General features: G+C 38.2%; 1 protein-coding gene across 1 annotated transcript in view; it reads left to right on the top strand.

The window, feature by feature from the left end:
• PARD3B (par-3 family cell polarity regulator beta) overlaps positions 1–23,608 on the top strand; it is a 976,716-nt gene that overhangs the window by 872,149 nt on the left and 80,959 nt on the right. The window contains exon 21 of the mRNA XM_037043522.1: positions 8,272–8,407. Coding sequence (XP_036899417.1) covers positions 8,272–8,407 — 136 coding nt within the window. The remainder of the gene's footprint in view (positions 1–8,271; positions 8,408–23,608) is intronic.

Genomic DNA, 23,608 nt, shown 5'->3' with positions numbered 1-23,608 from the left:
AAAGCAGGAAACAGGTTGAGAAAGACAAAAAGGTCAGGCTCAGGTTGCCATGGCAAAGTCTGGTCCAGGTAAGCCAAGTGACATTGTCAGATTATTGCTTTTAGGTCAGAACGCCCCAAAGCAGCATCAGGATGGCTGGGGAAAGATTTATATTCAGGATTAGAAGCTGAGCATCATTGTGCTTTGTGGTTTTTCTTCCCCTTTATGACCCTACTTACATACCGACCTCTGCACCAGTTTTTCGGCTTCCCCACAGGATCCTGACATAAGAAGTAATTTTGTTCAGCCCTTAGTGATTTATACAAATACATACTTTTCAAAATCTTATATACATGCATAGAGCACAGTTATTTCTTATATTCTGCCATCAGTTTTCTCTGTGACATTAAATATTCTTTTAAAATGTCTAAGCATTGTTTCTTCACCCACCACGGAGTAAAGGTCAGAGATAATTGACAAATGGACTTCTAGAAATAAAGGGAGATTCTAGATGTGAACAATTTGTTTTGTCTGTTAATAATATTATTTTAACAATATTATTTAATCTTCTCTAAACTCATCACTCTTCATGTAGAATTTTTAGGCAGTCATTGTCAGCAAAAAGTTATTAATCTCAATTAATTGTCTAATCAACAAGATAACTTAAATCTGAGAGACACTGAATGTCCATATGAGGAAAGGCATATTCTTATTTGAGGGAACATTTTAGCAAAAATAATTGAAAATGGAGACCATTATCATAAATAGTGATGATGAATTTGGCAAGAAATTAGAACTCATAAATGTTATTCACTCAGCTGTGGGTCCCAAAATTTCCCTGGACTAAACCATGAAAAATCTTACTTGTCAATATGATTATGATTACACATGATTACTTTACATATGATTATGTCAATACCTTTCAGAAAACAGGTATCCTTTGTAAGAAATCAGGAGCAGGGGGAAAATAAAGAATTTACATAATCATAATACTTACTGAATATTTACACTGGATAATTTTTAGAGCTTTTCAAAACTAAACTATCACTTGAAGATTTTTATAGAATTAAGCCCCATTAAAAGCCATTATTTATTCTGTAATCTCCTTTAGTGTATATGGGCACACTATATAATTGTATTTTCATTATGAATAGCAAATCTATAGAATATTAAAGTAAGTGCTGTCTGTCTGTACTTTCTGTAAATCTTCAAATTTGAATTAATGATCCTGAGTGCATTGAGAAGAATCTCTGACAATTTTTATTTGACAGGAATCTTTACTACTGTAGGGTAGACAGAGATAGTCTGGCTTCCTCACTCAGGTGTCTAGGTAACTAAGGGAAGCAGTTTCCCATAACCTATAATGGGCCTGATAAGTAGGGTTCTCATAGCCTTGAGACTGGGCCCAACAAATGGTTCCCATACCCTGAAGTGGGCTTGCATGCACAGAATCACGCTGCATTATACAATATCATGGCTTTCTTCTGGTTTGTTTGTCTCTGGTACTCAAGGAGGTAGGGGCTCCCCGATGCACACACACAGCTTGCAACATGTGTGGCCCTCTGGCCCATGAATAAGGCATGTCAAGCGTCCGGATGGCTCCACACCTTTTCTTCTGTCTGTTGGAATCTTGAATGGACCTGCCAGGCCTTGACAGGCTGCAACACAGTCACCAACAGAAAATAAGTAACAGTTGTGCCCATGACTGTCTCTGTCCTCAGCTGAATTTCTTTTTCCAGAAGCTAGCTTGGGACTTATGGTAAAATTAGTAAAATAAGATCACATATAGATTTTATTATATTTTAGATTCTATGTATGTTATCAAGAGTGTGGATGCCATACAATCTCAGGAACTTTGAGAGCTCTGTTCCCACTTTGAAAAAATAGACCCCATTTTCTAAGTCAGAACTATGATACTACTGAATTTGAAGGTTAAAACTATAATTTTTAGGTCCTTGAATGCAGAAAGACAAGCAACCCTTCCCATGGTGGTGGGGGTGGGAAACAGGAAAAGAGTAACACCTTGGCATTCTTAAAAGGATGCAAAGGTGTTTTTCTTCATATCTTTCAAGAGACTAACCCTTTTTGAGAAAACCTTTGAAATTCCCCCCTTTTATAAGTACAGAAAGACTAACACTGTATATAATTAACAATTTAATGATAAACATCAAAATACCACTTATAGTGACTTCATAAAAAAATTTAAAAATCTATTTAACCCCAAACTTGAAAACACTCCCTATTCTACTGATTATTGTTGGCGTGCATTCATCTAATTTAAATAGTTTCATTCAGTGACTCTGTAAGGATTACCACATCCATGTAGGAATCTCCTGTTAAGTTTCCATTTTATAAAGACTATTGCTTAACCACATCACTGATTCGAGACCCCAGGCTGGTACCCACAAATGAAGGCGGTACTCACCAAATGCAAAAAAGCAAACCTCTCTCCTTGAGAAGAAGAGCTGCGAGTCCTGGAGCTATCTGGAAGAACACAGCTCTTTGAAGTTAACCATACACAATTCATCACAGTTAGGGTGCATGTATTGATATACATGCCCGCTTAGGCATACACACAAAATCATCCCAAATCAGTTCACAAGTCCAACAGTGGTTCATTGTCCGAGATTGACTCCCTCTTACTCAGTATGTGTTGAACTTTACCAGGAGCAGCCTGGCTGCCAGTCAGTCCTGGTCCTGACCAGGGTATCTTTCTCTTTCATGTGAGATCTTTGTCTTATACGGAGTCTGTTTTACACCCCATTCAGTTTTATACCAGTTTCCCCACATAAGCCTGTTAGAAATGTAGTATTAATTATTCAGAAATCTCAGTCTGCAATTGCTCCAACATCATTCTTTAATGAATACAGACTTCATTGCATGTATTTGTATTATTTTAGCTATTTTTATCTCTATTTTTATTGCACAGATCTGTGCAAATAAAAATATCAAAAGATATGGCTACAAATGTGCACTGCTAAATTCCCTCAGCTGTGACATGCCTGTGAACTGATGCTACAAAATGCCTGCTGCATTTTAATGCCTTTCTCTGAAGGCAACATGATCTGGTAGAAATAACACTGGCTTTGGAGTCACAAACTCCTGGTCCACCATTCAACAACTGTGGTATTTAACCCCTGTGAGCCTCAGTGTACTCATCTGTGAAATGTCAGTAATAGTGTCATGCTCCTAAATTCGATGAGGATTAATGAGATGAAGTATATAAAGCATAAATACTTTTTTAGGACATTATAGGAGCTTAACAAATATTGGTTTCCTTTTCCAGCCTGCAGCAAGAATGGGAAGAGACTGTGGCATGCCCAGATGAACACTCATTTTAAAATGTACTTTAGTTGAATAAATTATGAACTAGGAAGAATAAGGTTAGATTTCAAAGGAGCAGATAATGCCTTACTGTGATATTTATTGCATACATTGCATATGGGTGTGTATTACCATAGGTGGCTATGAAAAAAAAGACATGCTTTCTGAACTTCATCACAACTTTAAACTCTACCCAGCTTTCAAGTTTTATAGGAAGAGTCTGTTTAACTACATAACTGTCTTTAAAGGTACAGGCAGCGTAATTTACAATAAATCACTACAAAATAAATCTGTTTTGTTGCACTGTTTAAATTCATTTAACATAAAATTTCAGCACGTTGAGCATATAGGAGTGACATTGATCACTAAGTATAGATACAGCTAAATCAGGACCTTTTAAAAAATAAGAATGGCTAACTGTTTCCCCATGAACAACCAACTAATACAGAAAGCCTACTTTTCTAACTAATGACTTGGAGATTGGGTAACTGATGCTTTATCTGATTTTGTGTGGTTCGAAGAGTATTTGAGTTACATCATAACCTGACATTACTTCTGAAGCTATTAAGCTAAATATTTATTAGAATTGCTACTTCTAAGTTCCATAAAGCCAGAAAACTACAACAGATAACATGTAATAGAGAAAAGAAAATAAGAGTCTACAAAAAGTAATGCTTAAGGCTAACTTTAACCTTCACTCGTGCTCAGTATGCCACTAGGCGACCCAGAGTCTAAGATACAAGTACAATGAAGACACCCAGGTTAGAAGACTGGTCTTTCAAGTCTAATAAACCTTGACCATCATCTATTAGCCGTGAGCCTCAGATTCCTCATCTCTATGGAACAGAATGATAAAACCTACCTCTGAATTGTATTTAATATTTGGAGATATTTATAGCACCTGTTATAAGAGCATTAAAAATAAACTCAAGTGCCAGCTCTTGTGGATCAGTAGTGGCTTTCTGAAGTTATCAGTTGAGAAGTATTCTAAGACCATGTCTACGGTCATTGGGGAAGAATACTGTAGTTGATTAGTGATGTCTGCTGTGGGTAGAAAGTGGAGTGAATAAAAGTTATGTTTGCTATGTCAGTTTCTGGAAATTATAACTATTATGCTTATTGCTACTATTATGACAAAAGCATTACTAGATTCTTTTTCAAATTTCTGCATCCTCAACACAAAATGGAATCAGCTAACTGCTTATCAGTAAATGTGCATATCATTTTTATTGATGTGATGGTGAACTTGTGTATGTTATCTACAGGGAAAAGCTAAAAAATAAAATTAGATTTTGCTATTCCTGATTTAACCCGTGCACCAGCCCACAGTGCCCATGGCATCATGGATGAGATAATGAGACAAATTCACATGGACTACTGAGTCCTGTGAAGGAAAAGGGATGGCCCAGCTACTCCCTCGAGGTGGGGGGAGTGCCCCAGAGAGGCCTGGCCACCCTCTCAAGGGGAGAGCATGCTGACCCTAGCCTAGACAAGTTTTTATTGTGTTTTTTTTTCACACAGGAGTTCAGGTACAACTTATTAATCATTGTCAGGCAGTAAGGATCAAACAGTAGATAGCATATGAAGAACTATTAAGACTTCTTCTGAGTCAGGGTCTATCAGCTGAAAGGCTACAAAACTTTGGGAAACAAACTCATTTCTGCTCGGACCTTTATCATTTAACTATGAGCATTCATAGCAAAGCAGGCTTCACAGGATTTTACATATCTGTTCTCAGGCCTGATCACCCAGGGAGCCCGCCCTTTCCAGCACAGGGCTACACCGCCCCCTGTCATTGTTTCAGGCTTAAGTCAGGCAGAGGAGGCTTATAGCCAAGAAATTTTCAAAGACTTCTCACAGACTCAGGGGAGTCAGGCTTCAACAAAGCCGAGGGGTGAGGGTCCATCACCCCCTTTCTTCATAACCCCCCAAGTCCTTCCCAGGGGCCACCATGTGATCATACCTGTCTTAGGTTGTTCCCCCTTGGGGAATCTCACCTGTCAGGAATGCTAACTGATCAAGCATTGGGGGCCAGTTATGAAAAAAAGGAGCAGAAGCAGTGCTCCTGCCAGGGACATAAGCTTTGTCTCCTTAGTGGCTCATGGTCCAAAAGTCGCTCACTCAGCCTTAGCCACAGGAGGAGGGGGTGGGTTACAGCTCCTGAAACCAGGCAGTTCCCAACACTGATTTTATTATAAAAAACACCCACTTGGAAAAAATACAACACAGGGACTAAAGGTAGAATGGGGGTTGGAGAGAAAAAGAAGGCGATATTGAGATGTAGTCTTAGGTCATGACAGGTGAGCATGGTGTCCTGTATCTCCTTTAAAATATTCACATGAGGGAGAAGGTATAGCATGTTTTGAACTTAGATGGTCCATGAGTTTCTAGACAGTTTTCCTATTTTTTTTTCCCTGAGGCCAAATTTCTTTCCTGGGTGAATGGTCATGTTCTTGTCAGCCACAGGAGATTTCCTGACTCCTAAACACCTGATTTTGTATTCTTGCCCTAATCCTTCTATCTGAGAGCTAAAATCTGATCAAACTCATATTTTTAAACTTATGTATTTAGAGACATAGAAGAATAGTGTGTAGTCTGAGTATGATTTTTTTTTTCCCCACCACAGTGTAGGAAAATGGTAGATTTTTTTAAACAGTGCCTTATCAGTTTCTTTTTTCTTTTTTTTTATTATTACTAACAACTTCATTCTGCTTCAATCCAATGCTTCAGTTTCTTCAGTAAACTCATAGACTGTGAATGTGATGTTTGCATCGTGTTAGTTAAAGTCATTCGGTGAGTTCGAGCAAGGCCCATGAACTCACATAATCAGCAGAAGCCTGCTCGTTGGATGCAGGCCCATGGGCAGCTCGTCATACTGACATGTGAAGAAAGGGGTTCCAAATGGCTCCCCAGTGTTCAGAAAAGCATATTGGGCCTTCCTTTTTTTTCTTATCTTTTTCAAGTGCTCAAGAAAAAAACTTTTATGTAAAAAAAAAAGAAGGCATGGTATAGAGACAGAATTGTTTGGGAGTTTTAAAATACGCACTAAAAAAAAATAAAGGTATGTGATCTGTAAAGGTTTGTCTTTTCTTAATCAAAGCTGCCAGGTATTCATTGTCCGTAGGGCAGGTAGGAAGCCGAGAACCCAGTACTAACTTTGTAGAGAGGGTGTGTAATATTGACACATGGTCATGCTTCCAATTAACTTACAGTCTAGATTGGGAAGAATGCTTTTCCTCCAAAAGATGTTTCATCACCATTTTCTTGTTATAGTTTGCAAGTATACTGTGAAGTGTTTTAACCAAAAGGTAGATGACCTCTTTCTATTGTTCTCAGAGATCTTATTTTATAAGGTATCTTATTTAAACTTAAAACTCAACTGTAATATCTGGGGATCTTCTGGGCATGTAAAGCTCTCCACGATAGGGCCTGCACTGCTCTTTCTCAGTCATACCTATCTCTCCTCCCTGCTCACTCCCGTGTACCCTGTGTACTAGACCAGTGATTCTCACATGCTTATGACACATGGGCATCATTATGGTTGATGAGTTGTTACAAACTAAGTTAAAATATCATAATTTGCAATTGATATACTTAGGTCACTGGTATAAATTCAAAATACCCCTAGTCACCAGCACTCCCTTTCATTCTAATTTGCTCCCTGAATGAGAGAGGGAAGAAAGGAAACACCAACTGATAGGTGTGTACAGCAGGCCAAGTGAAGTTGAGGACCACTGCTTGTCCCAAGTGACTTACTTGCATTCCCCCAAAGCCAGATGCTTGCTCATTTCTGTCCTTTGCAATTCCCCTTTCCTCTACCCAGAATTTTCTCATCTCACTTATCCAGCTGTTAAGTATCTATGCATCCTTCCAGACTCAGCCAAGGTGTCACTTTCTTTTTGGAGACTTCTGTGGTCTCCTGTGGCCCTGTTCTCTTGCCTTGTCAAAGTTTAAGCAGTCTGTATTTTCTCAGTGCCTCTGCAGACCTCTTATATCACCTGTCTCAGTGGATTGCAATCTTCTTTATCACTATCAATCCCCTAACTCCCAGACTGTGTGCTTTTTTGCAGACAAGGACTGTGAATTGTTCATTTTTACTTTCCCAGATCTTAACTTGAGGTCCAACACAATAGGGCTCTCAGTTATACCTCAAATGAACCAAAGAAGTTGAACAACAGTTGAGTTCTGCCTATCGTTCTTCTCTTGTTTCCTAGCCCTGAATTGTATCACATGGTGTTGGTTCGGTTGAAATGATGGGGACAAATACAAGCTGAAAGGGAGCCACTGGCTGACCAGTTTGGGGCTGAGTAGATGGGTCACCAGGGAAGCTGTAATTCCCAAGAGAAAAATGTGGCTAAAATACAGACAACCTTGGACAAGTAGCCAATATGATACATTCTACTGTCACTAGCTTTCTATTTTTCTTCTTACTTCTTGGCCTGGCTTCACTTTCTCCCCTTTCCCTACATATAGCCCAGCCCATTCCCCTATATTCATGTGTACATATACCTCACCTCCCACTCCCAAAATTCATGAGTCTCGTTGAATTGAAAACTGGCAGATGCCCACTCCGAGTCACATCCGACCTTCAGGTCAAACAATCAATCTCATAGGCAACAGTTAGTTGAGAAAATGAGATACCCACATTGAAATGTTGCCAAACTCTGTGGGTATAAGAAAAACAGGATGGCTCTTTTAATTGTACTAAAGGTCAGCAACTTATCTTACCTGCTGACTCAAAAGGCATTTATTAATCTCACGTTAGATGGTCTGACCCTTGAAGTTGCAGGTATGCATGTCAGGACTGTTTTTTCATTCACTGTGATTGCTGATCTCACAGTTTTCCTTACATATTTGAATGACATTACTGAATCTTTCAAATGTTGAGGTCAGCTTCTTTAAGAAGATCAAAAAGTGAGTCCCCAGAATGACGTACCCTGTGTGACTGTGTGTATTTATGTTCTGCAGTGGCCGTCCCATGAGTGGAAGTGCCGACCGCATCCAGAAGTTGCGGAAGGAGTATTACCAGGCTCGCAGGGAAGGCTTCACGTTATATGAGGACGACGAAGGGAGAGCGAGGCCATCTGATTACGACCTTCACTGGGTAAGCTCATGCCTGCTTCCAGTCATTGAGTTCTTCTTTACTGAGATGGCTTAAAGCTTAAGAATATGGCCAAGGTTGTTCTATATACATCGAGTTACGTTTAGGTTGCACCAACCATAGCCATTCTCTCCCCCGGAAGTCATTCACATAAGGCAAAGCACACTAATGGACAGTAGTTCATTGTAATTGCTCCCACACTTACTCCCTGTGGCACTTGTGTACCAGCTTGGGGTGGAACCGATGTTTGCTGCTTTGAAGAGGACAAGGAATCTTTGTCATCACCTACTGAGCCTTAATTCTCATCCTCTCTCTCTGTGGTCTTAGACATCTAGGCAAGCATTAGTAGAACGTGAGACAACAGTCATCTCGCCTTTGGGAAATGGTTATTAGAAGTAAGCGTCAGAAGGGTTATCTTCAGAGATATCAATTGTTTGCATCTTGCATCTGAACAATTCATATTTTTGCTCTTAGCAGACACTAAGACCATTTTATTTTGAGACAACAGCAATTTGTGTGTTAGAGGATTCTCTTTGTCAATCCTTCAACATCCTGAAACAGAAAAGAATATCATGACCCCCTAAAGAGATAACCTCTGGTGTTTTCCAGGTTAGTGTGATACATTCTCCTGCCTTTTACAAGAAGTCAAGGCTATACTTACAAAGTACATTTGACTCTTGAGCACCCAGAAAAAATGCCGCAGGAGGGTGCTTGGAGTTTTATTAAAAGTACATGTCTCACACTTAGAATACTGAGTGTTCAATAAATGTGACTGAGAATTTGGTGTTCAATAAGTGTTGGCTCTCGCTGCTAACATTATTACCAGAGCACAGCTGTATGTGGTGATGGTAATGTCCTCTTGTGAGTCAGCCCTCACTCCCTCTCCTTGATGGTCACAGCCATCTGCTACAGTTCACAGTGCTTTCTTAGGAACCACGTAAGGAACTCTCTTATCCCTGGTGGCCACTAAGGACACCAGCTCTTCTGAAGGGTAAACTTGTTAAAGGAAAGTGTTCTCTTCTGATTTTCACACTCATATTCATGCTCACAAGGTCAGGATTGGAAGAGCCAAGTCCAGGGTCAGAGCTGATTTCCTCTAGGAAGGTTTCACTTCAGTGCTGTGGCATCTCATGTGTGACACGTAGCACTTCCACACTGCTATTTAAAAGTTGGTCTCAGCATTCACACTGTTGTGTGGAGCAACTGAAACTCTTTGGCCCAGTAAGCTCTTCCATGTATGAGAGATTTTTAACAACTCTTGAAAGAAATGTTTCAGAAGGATAGGCAGCCTCCAACCCAATGGCTTCGACCTCTTCCAGAGGTAGGCATCCTGTGATTATGGGTGAGAGCAAACAGCTATTTATTGGTTTTGTTACAGACATTAGGACTAAACAGAATCACATTAGCAGTGATGAGGCAACTGGTCACTTAAATTCTCAGTAACTGAAGAAAACGATTTCTAGAGAATAATAATATAGATAACAATTCACTGCATTTCAACTTAATTGAGATTGACTTACTGACTTTGACAAGAAACTCTTGCCCCTTAATCAAATCAAACAAACAAGCAATAAAATAAAAGGAAGTATTTTCCTCCATAACTAAAATGGAACACCATGTCCAATATATTGAAAAGTCCTCCACCTTAGAGTGACTACGAGCAAAATAAGACAAGTAATTTTAGAGTAAGCAAATCCTGGTTTTTTGGCCTTATTTTATATAATCTTTTTATAGCAAGCCCAAAATATAAAAATGCCTAACCTTCACAGGACTTAAACATTTGTCTGACCTTCTCCAAACCTGAGCCAGGTAACTGAGCACTGAGGCCCTTCCCATCTCAATGATTCTATTTCTATGCCAAGCAAACGTGTAACTAGACAAACAAGCTAGTGAGTAAAGAAGTATCTCTATTTTAATTTGCGTTTCCCATTCTCAGGTGTGTTGAGTGATGCCAAAAGTGACGGATTTTATGCTTCCCAGACAATTGGAAACGAAGGTTTCCCAAAGGGATGCTTGGAAAATGCTCTGTCATAAAAGATGAGAGCTCTTTTTCATTGCCTGAGACACTCCAAACCAGGGATTAGAATCTCAGCGTCCTTTCCTGTCCCCTCCCCAAGCCGAGGAAAAACACTAGTATCTTTTGTCCCACATAGGCCTGAGAAATTGCACCGTTGTCTTGCTACATTTGGAGAGATCTAGGAAAGCAAGTTTAGAAAGTTAACATTTCACGCCTGTTAGTCAGCCAGACCCAACAAGGCAGCTTTTATGATTGAGACTGTGGTCCCTACATATGCTGGTTTTCAGCATCTCTTGTTAAAATCTGATCAACAGTCGGCAAGGGGAATGAGTGGACCCCAAGAGAGGGCGCCCAGCTGCTTCTCTGAGTGGCCATCAAGGTTCCTAACCCACAATTCTAAAATTATAACATTAATTCTGATCACTTCCAAGCACCAGAGTAGTTCAGCTTTTCTAACAAGATCATTATCACACAGACCAGTGTCATCAAAAAATTCTGTCATGGACTCAGGACTCCCCAAGTCCAGTACTTCATTGAGAGGCCTAACAAATATTCCCCAGAGCCCCATTGTTCAGGGGAACTTCTGAACTATCAAGAAGGAAGTTAGGAAGATAAGTTACCTAATAACTACATATAAAGTAGTTTTAAAATGGGCCAGAAGGAAAGCAGCTCATGGAAGCCTTCAAAGCCAAAATGATTAAAGGGATCACTTGATTACGATCTATGATTCTTTCTTGAAAGAAAATATATTTTTATCAATGAAAGTAATAGTCTTCGTTTGGCTGGCCTTGAACCTTCGGAGTCTTGCCCAGCCATCTTGTTGGTAGTTCTCACCATTATCGTGCCTGCCCAGCAGCCCAGTTAGCTGAAGACTTCCCACTATTCTCTTGGACCCTCACTTGTTCCAACATCATTCTCTTTTCCTTGTGTTTTCTCTATTTTTCCTCTTCAATTTTAACAAATATTTACTCAGACTTAGTCTAGACTAGGTGCTCATAACAAAAATATATTATCTCTACCTTGAGGGAAGTCACAATCTAGCCATAAATACAGACGTCTGAGCCCAAATAAACAAGAACAATAATATATGTGAGAAATGCTACCTTGTAGAGAGGCACGAGCTTCCAAATAAGCTCAGAGAAACCGCAGTGAACCTGGCAGAGGCAGGGCGCGCAGTTAGGAGTGCTGGGAGAGCCGTGGAGACCATTGGAGAGTTGCCTCAGCAGACGTACTCTGTCCTTTTTTCCTCCAAGTTGATGTGTTTCTTTTCCCCAAAGGAGATCCTAGTGTACTCGCTTTATTTGTGTTAAAATCAATGAATACACACAGATTGCAAGATTTGCAAATACGGACATGAGACCTTAAAAATCTTTTCAGCCAGTCTGTTTTGTAGCTGTTCTCCCATCTAGGCTCTGAAAAGCTGTAAAGAACAAATTGAGAGGGTTTCAATGGCTGCAAGTGAAAAGGCCTGGTGAGTTTTTACAGGCCCAATTAAGTAAGCAAGATGTGCTAGCTGGGAAGTGTTCATATTTGCCAAAAGAAAACATAATACCTGTTATCTGCTGGCATTTTATTTTCTGTAAAACTTGTTAAGACTGTCACAGTCCTCTGGTAATAAGCAGGTTTTTTTTTTTTAATTAGCAGGTAAAGATTATCTGCTTATTTAACAGCCACACGAATATCCTGTAAGTAATTTTGGAAATAAGATGGCTCTAGAGTTTTAGAAAAATATTACTACTTGCATTATTGTCTTTTGTAAAGAGCTGCATGGAGTATACCATACCTCCTCCTGGCTTGTTTTTTTTTTAACTCTTTGACTAAATTAGAAAAATGTTTATCTAAAAAAGAGGTTTGTCGACACATGGGTGGGAAGGAGATATGCTGGTTTCCACTGTCATAAGAGACATGTTGATTTATTTTTCTGGCAAAGGGGGTTGATTCGGGAAGGTGATGGTTGGGTGAGTAAATGAAAACATTCTGAAAGATTTGTTCACCCTATTACAAAGATGCTCTAGCAACCAACCTAAGGGACCATTCTTGGCAGTGTTCTGGACAATGAAAGACACATCTGGTAAATTCTACAGTCGGAAGAAAGGGAGAACAGGATGCTGAGATCATGCTAACCAGCTTGAGAAAGGGAGTTAGGATAGAATGTGTAATGGCCACACAAGTATAAAAACCATCAGAATGTTATCTTCTAAAAATGAGAAAAAGAGGAGCTCACTCCTGCTTTCAATGGCCCAATACAAGCATTGAGACGAGGCTGTGTTTTCCTTCTCTGCTCCTTACTGGCATCTGATTAAAACTAAGGACAGTGATAAACAGCGTTTGATTAGTCAATGGCACTGCAAGGAACAGAAACCTAATACACACTGGCCTAAGCACAAAAGGAAATGTTATGGACTTACATGACTTTAAGGTCCGTTATCATATCAGACTTTAGCAAAGCTGGATCCAGCTCTTCTGTACAGGTCATTCAGAGTCTTTCTCCATCTCTCAGCTTTGTTATGCTCTCTGCGGGCACCATGCTCAGGGGGGTCCCCCATCTGGTGGCAAGACAGCCATCAGCAGCTTCAACCCAACTCTATAGAAAGAGATTGTCTCACCCCCAAAACATCCAGGAAGTCCTAGAACTGATGTTCCATGCAATATTCAATAACTTACTGACTCAGCCTGGGTCACATGTCTACTTCTAAACGCCTATAGCCAGAAAGATGTAGTCCTCTTACTGACCAGAGCCAGGTCAGAAGGCCACCCCTGGAAATAGAAAGTGGAATCAGACCTACATGAAGTCCGTGAACAAATACAGGAAAAGAGAGAGTACCCAAAGCATAAATGTGCTATTAACGGAAAGAAAGTTGATGTCAGACACAATTAGCTCTTGTCCACTCTAATGTCTAGTTCTAACAACAACATGAACTTTCTCCATCGTCTTAGATTTTTTAGGAAAAAGATGAAAAAGAAACTGCCTTTTTCTTCAGGTATTTTCCTGTTTATCATGAGAAAGAACAGTTCTATTAATGGTCTTAAACTTGCTGCCATTCATTGGCTAGGTAAAAAAAAAAAGAAGAAGAAGAATTTTTGTCTACTGGGCCAATATCTTTGAGTCGTCTTAGAAATGCACATGGCAAGTAAACATTTGACTCACCCCAAAGCTGGGAATCTGCTCCAGGAAAAGGCAATAGAATTCTTTGAAAGGACAAAAAGTGACTCTCATTCTTTGGGTAGCATTGCTCTGTCTCACATCCTCTTAGAGTACCTGTGTGTGTGATAAGATCATAGTCAATATACGTATATCAAAATTGTTATGCTGTGCACCTAAAACTAGTGAATTATTATATGTCAACTGTATCTCAATTTAAAAGAACACATTCCATTATTTAAATCTTTAAAATACGGAATGAAGGAAAGAACCGGCGTCATCAGCTGTACGCATCCAGAAACTGCTGTAGTTTGGCTCCCGCCGTGAAAGAACCCCCCGCCCCATGAGCCCTCTCGAGCTCCATAAACAGCTTCTTCCCAGGTTGTCCCTCCATCAAGAGATTCATATTGCCCCTGAGTTCCTAAAAGAGCTGCCCTGAGGATCAGAAGGAGTTCCAAGGCAGGAAAAAAAACCCCACTGTGTCCATAGTAGATTTTGAGGTTTCACTGAACTTAGTAGAACACTAAATGCAATTAAAGAGTTGTGGCACCTAGATTTCAGGAAGTACTGAAGAAGACAAAAATAAGTTGAAGATTTTTTCTGATGGCTTTATGTTGTTTATGTTTCAATGTGGGCTTCACAGGAACATGTTGACATATTAGCTCTATGGGAGAAGATCATATGAGCGAATTTGTAGCTTTTAAACGTAGCGTAAATCATTTTGAAAGGAGGCAACATGTTTATAGGCAATCCCCAACACAGACATAAACTGTGTTTCAGAAACCCATTTAGAAATTGCCAATTTAGAAATGGAAATGATTTCCTATAGGAAAAAAAATATTGGTTGTAGGGCTGCAGACCAGGCCACAAAAGCCCACTAAAATCTGGTGACCTTGTGCGAATCATAAAACTGTAACCCAGGAGCGGGAGCAGGGAGCCATCTGAGCCAAGCAGAGGGGAAGGAAATTCCCTTTTCACCTCTTTCTCTGATACACTTCTGAGATGTTCTCTAGCCGTTTCCCATTTACCAGTCTTTGAGAGTGTCTCCCCAGGTTTCCTGACTCTTAATCACCCCTAACTCCTCATCATGGCACACCACTTAGGCCCACCCGTTCCCCCAAAGTGCTCAGGGGCCCAGAGTCACCTCTCCCTGCATCCTCCGTCAATGTCACCACTCTCTCAGGGCAGTTCATCTGAGGGAAGGAAGGAGGCAAAATCTGACCCATAAAGGTCCTTAACACTCCCGAGAGACTTCTCTGTTTGAAGAAGACATTTGATTAACCTAATTAAGAGCAAAATTGCATGCTTAGAGGAAGTCTCTGAGAGGGGAGCAGGAGAGAGGCTAATGGACTCCACCCCTAGAAACTGCTCCTTATGAAACAGAGAAAGGGCCCCTGGCCTTGAGGTCACATTCGTGATGTCTTGTTGCTACTCCACAGCCTGAAGTTTCTCCAGCATTTCTGTTTTGTACACAGAGCCACAGGCCCCAGATCTCCCAGTCTGACTGGCTTCTGGTGGGCGATGGTCTGATCCTAAGAGTGGGACTGATATAAAATTGATATAATAGTATTGTGACAACTGAGTGATTACTACATGTAAAGAATATTGTCTGGCATGTAGCAAGCATTTGATAATGTGAGGAATTTAAGTAGTACACAGACTGAGTTGTTTGGAAATAATATGTTCCTTTAGCCAGAGAACCATTCTACCTTAAACATTACTGGAGCTTAATTACAACGTTGCAGAACGTTATACAACATGCAAAGCATTTGGGAGACCTTCCGGTCATGCTGACTCTGGCCACCACTGAGATGGTCCCAGTCCCTTTAGGTAGTGACTATCAGGCCTGGTTGTAAGGCCCTTTGTCAAAGTCCCTTGGTCCAAAAGGTTAAGATCTATTTCCCTCTCGCACACACAAACTCTTCCTTCAAAAGCGAGCTCCTTTCATCCCTGACCCTGGGGGCACACCTAATCTTTTTAATGACCTTATGTTAAAATCAAAGACTGAAGACCAGAAGAAAGTTAGAAGCTTCTGCTTTCAGCTCTGCAAAAACCCTCAAGCAAAGAAAGAGGAGGTAAAGTCTTAAAATAGGAGGGAGAGGGAAGCACAAAGAGAATATTTGCCAATTATTTACTCAATAAATTACACAACTGCCAGATGAATAACAACAATGGCATCATTTACTCAGTGCTGATTGTTCTACCAGATACTGTGCAAATACCTTATATCAATTAATCCAGACAACAATTCCTTAAGGTAGTGGTAGCTTTAGTCCTAGTTACAGATAAGAAAACTAAAGTTCTAAGACTTTGCACCACAATCATGAGCCAGGCTGATTTTCTCACCTGTGCTAACTCTGGGACTAGAAGGAGCACCTGGGCAGCTGTTCAGCGACTTGAGAAGTTTGAAAGAAAGGGACTCTCTGATTCATCATTTATAAACACTGTGAAATCCGTTTTCTACCTCTGCTGAACTCCTCTTTAATTATCACTCTTACTTTGTTTTTTTAACCCCATACTATTGAGCCAACACCAGATTTGGGTATCGTTTCACCAGTTCTCTATAAAGGGCAAAACATAATAATTCTTTTTATGCTGTAAAGGAATAAATTAGCCTATCTCTGGCTCATACCCAAACCAAAAACCCAAAAGACAAAAAAAGAAAGTTCAGAACTACACTATTTTTCCATTATATGTCAAAAAAGGCTGTGCTGTACTAACATTAGAGTAAAAAAAGAAATCTTTCTGCTGCTAATGAGCAATTAATTCGAGCTCAGGATGTAGAGTTTAGAATAGGTTAACTTCCCCCAGACCACAACCATTTGCATTGGATCATGAAACCCAAAATTACAAATTTTACAATAATCACATTCTTTTCTTCAACTTGCAATGGCAGAAATGGCCATTTCATGTGATATAGGAAAAACCATAGCAGAGGCCCCCATGAATCCCAGACTCCATACACTATTCTCAAGGCTGTTTAAAATCAGTTGGATGCATTTTATATTAGCAGAGCTCAAAGGTCCTGAAAGAAACTTTGGGTGCTAAATATTTAAAATGAAGATGTTTGGAGTAGACTGTATGAAAATCCACTTAACTGGCATTTATAACACATACACCACTTAACCGTGAAGGCAATTAAAAATCTATCTGCACCTTATTTGCGTTCAGATTCTGAAGCCAGGACATCCCTTTCACAGGCACCCAGGCGTAATCAGCCAATCAGGTCACTTCAGTGGCCATTTCAGTTGAAGGAAACTTTTTTTGATTCTGACTCATTCTGAAATTTAACATTGTTTGTTTCTTATTAACTAGTAATGAGTCTGGTGTCATGGTGGAAAAAAGAAAACACATAGAAAACTCTTTTCTGAACCAGAAAAAAAAACCCACTTGAATCAAAGAAAACCCTCAAATAATAATCATCACTACAGAGGCACAGAAATTGCCATTCTCCACAAGAAGAATTACCATTTTCAAATACAATTGCAATATCTCCTATCAGAGTCTATGACTTTACAGTCCTCGTCTGCATCCCATTAATTTCTCTGTGTTTCATCCTGAACCTGGAAATCACAGCACTAATTTTCAGAGCGCTTATGAGTAAGGGCAAGAGGTGATGCCACTAATCTCGGCAAGGCTGACGGGAAAACTTTCCATTTACTCAAGTAAATGATCTAAGAAGAAAGGGCGTAACAGTGTTATTATAAACAATTGAGAAATTGTTTCTTTTCTCTTTTCCAGACAAGACTTTCATAAAGTAATGGAGTTCTTGGGTTTTATCTTTATGAAGGTTTTTTTTCAGACGATTTAGTTCCTTCTATGTCATCCTTCATCAGCCCATTCCCAGACATAGCTCCATTCCCTAGATGGCAAGGCCAGAGCAGCATGAGAGGGAAAGAGGTTTTCTGCAATCATTCACTCCTTTGTTGGTTTAATCATTCACTGAATACTTGACAGTTTGTACCTGAGTGTTCGTCGAGTCCAGCAATTGCATCAACGCTGACCAAGAAGGAAGACCTCATTGCTGCGTGTGTGTGTGTGTGTGTGTGTGTGAAGATATTAATGTCTTGCAGTTACTCCTTTAGAGAAACAGTAAGAAATGCTGAATGAGAAAGACGTTCCTGTCATGATCAGATGTCTTTTCTCTAATGAACCTTCTGGCTCACTCAGTGATAATGGATACCCTCAAACCATGTGGCAATCCCTTCATTTTTCAGTTTTATTTCTACATCAGCACAATTGTCAAGAATCCTAAATTGTTTCTGAATAGCAAGTCTATTTTTATTGTCACACACACACACACACACACATCAGCTACCTTTCCTTTCTTCATGTATTTAGTATGGACCAGGTTTCCTGGTCTCTGTGCAGGTCCCTGGTGGTAATTTCTCAGTTCTCAGGGGTCAGGCAGCACTTCAGCAGCCGTGTGCTCGGTGTGTACGTGGTTACAAGCGAATCAGAGACTCACATTCCAGAAAAGAGGATTATGGTTCTCTAATTAATGTGAATGATGGCAGGAAGAAATTTTTTAGCATTGTACTAAAATTGGTGATGGAGAAAAAATACTATGAGATTTATGACTTTGTGGTTTACATGTGGTTCTATTTTTAAATTTTCCGATTTGAGAAAGTGAGTAATGTTCCCCTTTCTCTAATGTATACATGTGTCTGTGTAAAGTTAAAAAAAATCTAACCCTAATATATATGATAAAGGGGGAATAAAAAGAATACAGGCAAATAGGGAAAAAAGTGACAGTTTGTTTTAAGCATTAAATATTTCCACTTTGTTGATTCATAAATTTAATTTATCAGAAATTGGAATGCCTTCTCAATTGGAAGCTTTTACGACTTTTCTGACCTTCTTAAAGATTTTTATATCCAAAGTAAGAAGAAAACCTATTAATGTCCTATCGTCAGTTAAGAAGGATAAACCCATTTTTTTATGTTGTGTCAAAATTTCAAAGCATATGGTGTATTCATTTATTAATTAATTCCTTAGGTCTTTATTTGGTGGCAACTTTGTACCAGAAATTTACTTGACTCTGAGAATACAAAAGTGAATAAAGAGTTCATGTCTGGTGGAAAAGGCAGACAGGAAACATAATTTAAAATATAATGAGATAGTTAGAAGTAATTATACAGAAAAAAATGATAAGTGAATACATAGACTAACCAAGAATTAATAAGATGGATTTCCTTTTATCCCTGTAATATCTCCCTTGTGTTTCAGTTTTTCCTTTTGTCTGCACGTAGGGCACTCCAGTTGCCCTTTGGAACTTTTAAGCAAATACGAGGTGGCTTTTAACATATGTTTGGCGATGATATTTGCCAAAGGAGAGGTCGAGAGGTTAGGCCAACCTCTCTTTTTGAGATTTTGAATATTTGTGCATCGCCTGTCCCAGTTACTAACTGAGATCTTCCCTAGAGGTTAGTTTTTCAGTCTGTGTGTCACAACTTATTAGATGATCATAAAATCAATTCTTTTGGTCACAAATGACAATTTAAAGGATTCGGAATGGTCTGGAATAGGCCCTGGTTGGGGAGCTCAGTTGGTCAGAACATCCTCCTGATACGCCAAGGTTGCCAGTCCCATCCCTGATCAGGGCACCTACAAGAAGCAACCAATGAATGCATAAATAAGTGAAACAACAAAATTGGTGTTTCTCACCGTCTCCCTCTCAAATCTATAAATTTAAAAAACAGAAAGAATAAAAGGCATGGCAAGCAGTAAGTATTAGTATTGGTTGGTGAAATTTTTGTTGCATACCCAAGGCATGCATACACACACATATATACCAGGACATATGTGAACTATATTTCTTCCTATGGGTTAGGATTGTAAAAGGTTGAAAAACTCTAGTCTCTCCTTTAAGTTCTGTGTCTGACTGGTGTACTGTTTCATTGATAAGAACTCACATGATATTTGTTTCTGAGGCTCCAATTTTTTTATGAATAAATGTTGCTGAGTACATCCTCTCTGAACCATGTAGTGACTGGAGCCAAGTTGGCTTTTCTTGGTCACATCCATATATCAGTACAGACCTACGTATATGTTGGTGTTTAAAGACAGATATGTACACAATTTGCAAGTATTTTAATGAATTTTACCTTGGCAGCCAGTGGTTTACGTAGCCATTAAATATAAACATATTTAAAAAGGTTATAACTATATAGCCAGAAGTATTTTTAAAGACCACGTGCCTATAGTTGGCATATGCTAGTCTTTCTTGTTTTCCTGAAATTATTTTTTTCCTTTTACATCTAAAAAGTTTTATTATAAATGTAGTACATGGTCGCTGTAAAAAATTTGGATAATTGGTAAAAAGTGTTAAAGCAAAAATTTAAGTCATCTATTATCTGACCATACGATAAATGACTACTTATCATCTATTATCTGACCATACAATCAATGACTACTTATCATCTATTATCTGACCATACAATCAATGACTACTTATGGAATGTTTTCTTTTCTATAAATGCACACACATACATACATGTCACATGTAGGACTTAAATTGGGGTCCACTGGATATGCTCTTACTTAAGCTGCTTTTTCCACTTTCTTTTATATTGTGAGCATTTCTCATGCCATTAAATAATTTTCAAAAATGTGAACTTAATATTCAATGCACAGTATTTTCAGAATGATATTTAATCATCAATCATTTTATTATTGGATGTTCAAGTTATTTTCATCATTTTTATCATAAGTAATGATGTTATAATTATCATTATAAATAAATCTATACACTTCTATTACTTTTGTATCATAAATCAACATAAGATACTATTTAATATAATATAAGATACTATTATATATCCTTATTTAATATAAGGATATATAAAAATATAAATGAATACAAATTCCCCAACTCACCTCAAGAAAAGTTAATAAGTTTACTCTCCCCAGAAGCATATTTATTAATACAGTCAACAAATATTAATAACCTGTTTTACACAAGTTTCAGGGCATCCCTATTAAAACTGAGTGTTTTTATTTTTCTTAGTTATTCCCAGTTCTACAGCAAATATCAATTATTATATTTTCTTTACATGACAACTGCTCTTGGGCATTTGATGTTTTTATTGGCCATGTATACATCTTCGTTTTATGAATTTTTCATTTTTTTGTTACGGCGCATCCTTTTTTTCCTCCTGCACGGTGGATGCTCTTGATATAGAAGAAATAGTCAGCCTTTGCCGTCGAAGATCATTCAGATCTTTTCCAACTTTGTCAGAACTCTCTTAACTTCGTGGCGTTTTAGAGAGAAAGAAGCATTTCTTTTTGTGCAAACCAGAGGTTTTTCATATGGCATTTAAACATCCATCATGATGCTCATATGCTTTTTCGTATTTTTCTATTAATGTGATGATTTATATTAATTAGAGTTTCTAAACCTGAATAGCCCTTGCAATTCTGAAAAAAACAAATCTCCCCTCACATGTTGTTTTTCTGTTAAGACAGAGCTGGGCCTGGATTGCTGGTATTTCAGTTGCGACCTCATATCTGTATTTGTAAGTGCAGTTGGTACCGAAGCTTTTTTCAGCTTTAGCAATTTTACACAGAAGGGTTATATTGCCTTTGTAAAACCATTTGAGTAGCTTTTTACCTGTTTCTATGATTTGTAACAATTTCCATAGTTTAAAACTTATCTCTTTGTCAAGATTTAAAATAATTCATCATAAAACCATCTAGCCTGATGCTTTTTTGTGGGTAATTCTTTGACATCTTTTTCAACACTTACCATAGATAAAGATCTTTGGAAAAGGAGTGATTTCCTCCTTTACTGAATTTTGGAAACTTTCTGGTTTTTTTCTATGAAGTTACTTACAACATTGATATTTTCAGCCTTTCATTTTACTTTGATTTTTATCACTTAATATATTTAATAATTCTGTTTTTCTATTCTAATATGTTTATTTTTACTTCATAAACTTATTTCTCTTACACAGAGAGCAAACTTTTTATATTATTTTATTTAATTATTTAGCTTGTTTATTTCAGTTACTTTTAAAATCTGTGTAATAACAATATAATTTAAGTCCATGAATCTGCTTTTGAATTTAGTTTGGTATACTTCCAGAAGTGTAATATCTTAATGTTCTTATTTTTTTTTGGTATTCTGAAATTAAAGATTGTATCTCTTCTCTGAGCACAAATGACAAATCTGATCATTATTTAAATTTTTAAGTATTTAGATCTATTTCAAATTGTATTTTTAATATATAATTTTAATGCTTTGTAGTCAAGGACAGTGACTTCTGCAATTTTTGCATTTATTAAAAGTTGATATAATATGTAGTCATTTAAAGATTTAAATTAATTACATTAAAACTAATATTTTTCTGTAAATGATTATTATTTAATATATTTTATATATTAATAATATGTAAATATATTGTTGATATATGTTTTATATATCAATAATATATTATTGATATATATTATTATGTTTTAAGGACTGTTAAGGTGCTGGGGATGTAGCAGAGAGCACAACAGACGAAAATCTCAGCCTGTGGTGCTCGCGTTACAGTGTATAACACGCCAGTATCCCCACATTTTCTGAAATGTGAGTCAGCATAGCTGTTATACACACAATACATTTCTTAACAGCTTTTCAGGAAAAGAACAAAAAAGAGACCATGATATTAAATGTAAGCTTTTATATTAAGAGCATCACCATTTCACATATGTTTAAGCATGATAAATGTATGTCCTATAATTGGTAAAATAATCTTATAAATTATATTGTACCTTGACATTGTATATATTTATTTATCATCCTGATCTGTCAAAGGCAGATAAGCATTAAGTTAAAGTCCCCATCTGCTCTTTTTTTCTGAGGCCTTCCAACATCATTTTTTTTTAGGTCTATCTCCTGTAAAAGGTTGAATTATGACATTTGATTCATTCTGGGGCTTTTTCTTCCAGAGAACCGTTTAACCCATTTATATCTGTTATCGTAACTGGCATTATTCTTTCTGTCTTTTGGTTTCAGGCTTTCTCTTTTGTACCCCTTTTTCCATTTGCTATTTTTACTCCATGTGCTGCCTTTACTTTGATTATTTTATTTCATAACCTTAATCATTCCGACGTGATGAAAACATTCTTTGTCTTATTTTCTCTATCAAATTCCCAAACGGCATAAGCTCTGTTGAGTACCTTCCGTACAGAAGACAAAGCACCAGGACTGGATGGGATCACAACTTCCCCGCACACTTTTATCAGAGTTCAGGTCCAATCGCGTTTTCCAGGAAGAATGACACGGAGCTCTCTTCTCCTGTTCTCTGTGGAGCGCGGTGTCTATCATCCCAGGGTTACCTTCGGTGTCCGCCGCCGCCCCTTCTTTGCTATGACATCTCCATCCTTGAGTTCTTTATCTTGATTCCTCTCTAGGTTAATCTGCTTACCTTTTTTGAGCAATTTTATTTCATGAAGGATATATAGATCATATATTTCTAAGTCCTTGAAATCTGATAATATCCTTTATATATAAATCTCAACTCATAACAATGCCTGGTGCTTTGAGGTGTACAATAAATATTTGTTGAACGAATGGCATACCTGCTTTTGAAGGGCTTTTTCCTTAGAAATTCAATGCTATTTTGCTTTTCAGTATTGGTGAGAGAGAAATCTGAAGCTGACCTGATTTTTCTTCTTTGTAAGTAACCTGTTTTCCCTATTTAGATCTTATGGGATTCTTTCTTTATTTATGATATTCAAAATTTTCACCCAAATTAGCCTCTTTTCATTCATTTTTGCCAGATTTTTTATTGAATTCTTTCAGTTAGCAGCTTTGTGTTATTTCTGTATTATTACTTGAAAGCACGATTTGTTTCTTGAAAAGAGATGGTTGAAATTTCCTTGGTTCTCATCACCTTACACCTGACTGTAGGAGAGCCCAAACCCAGGGATGGGGGTGTGGGCAGCAGGGAAGTGTGGGCTGATGTGAACTCACACCTCCTGTGTAGAGACTCGGCAGCTTGAAAAGACAGGGACAAAATCCTGACCAATGGCTGGGGGGCTTTGCTTCTGCTTAGTT

The sequence above is a fragment of the Sturnira hondurensis genome, unplaced genomic scaffold, assembly GCF_014824575.4.
Source record: "Sturnira hondurensis isolate 20B ecotype Veracruz unplaced genomic scaffold, ASM1482457v3 Scaffold0004136, whole genome shotgun sequence".
Taxonomy (NCBI): domain Eukaryota; kingdom Metazoa; phylum Chordata; class Mammalia; order Chiroptera; family Phyllostomidae; genus Sturnira; species Sturnira hondurensis.
Note: the sequence above shows the minus strand (reverse complement) of the source record. Positions and strands in the feature narration are given on the sequence as shown.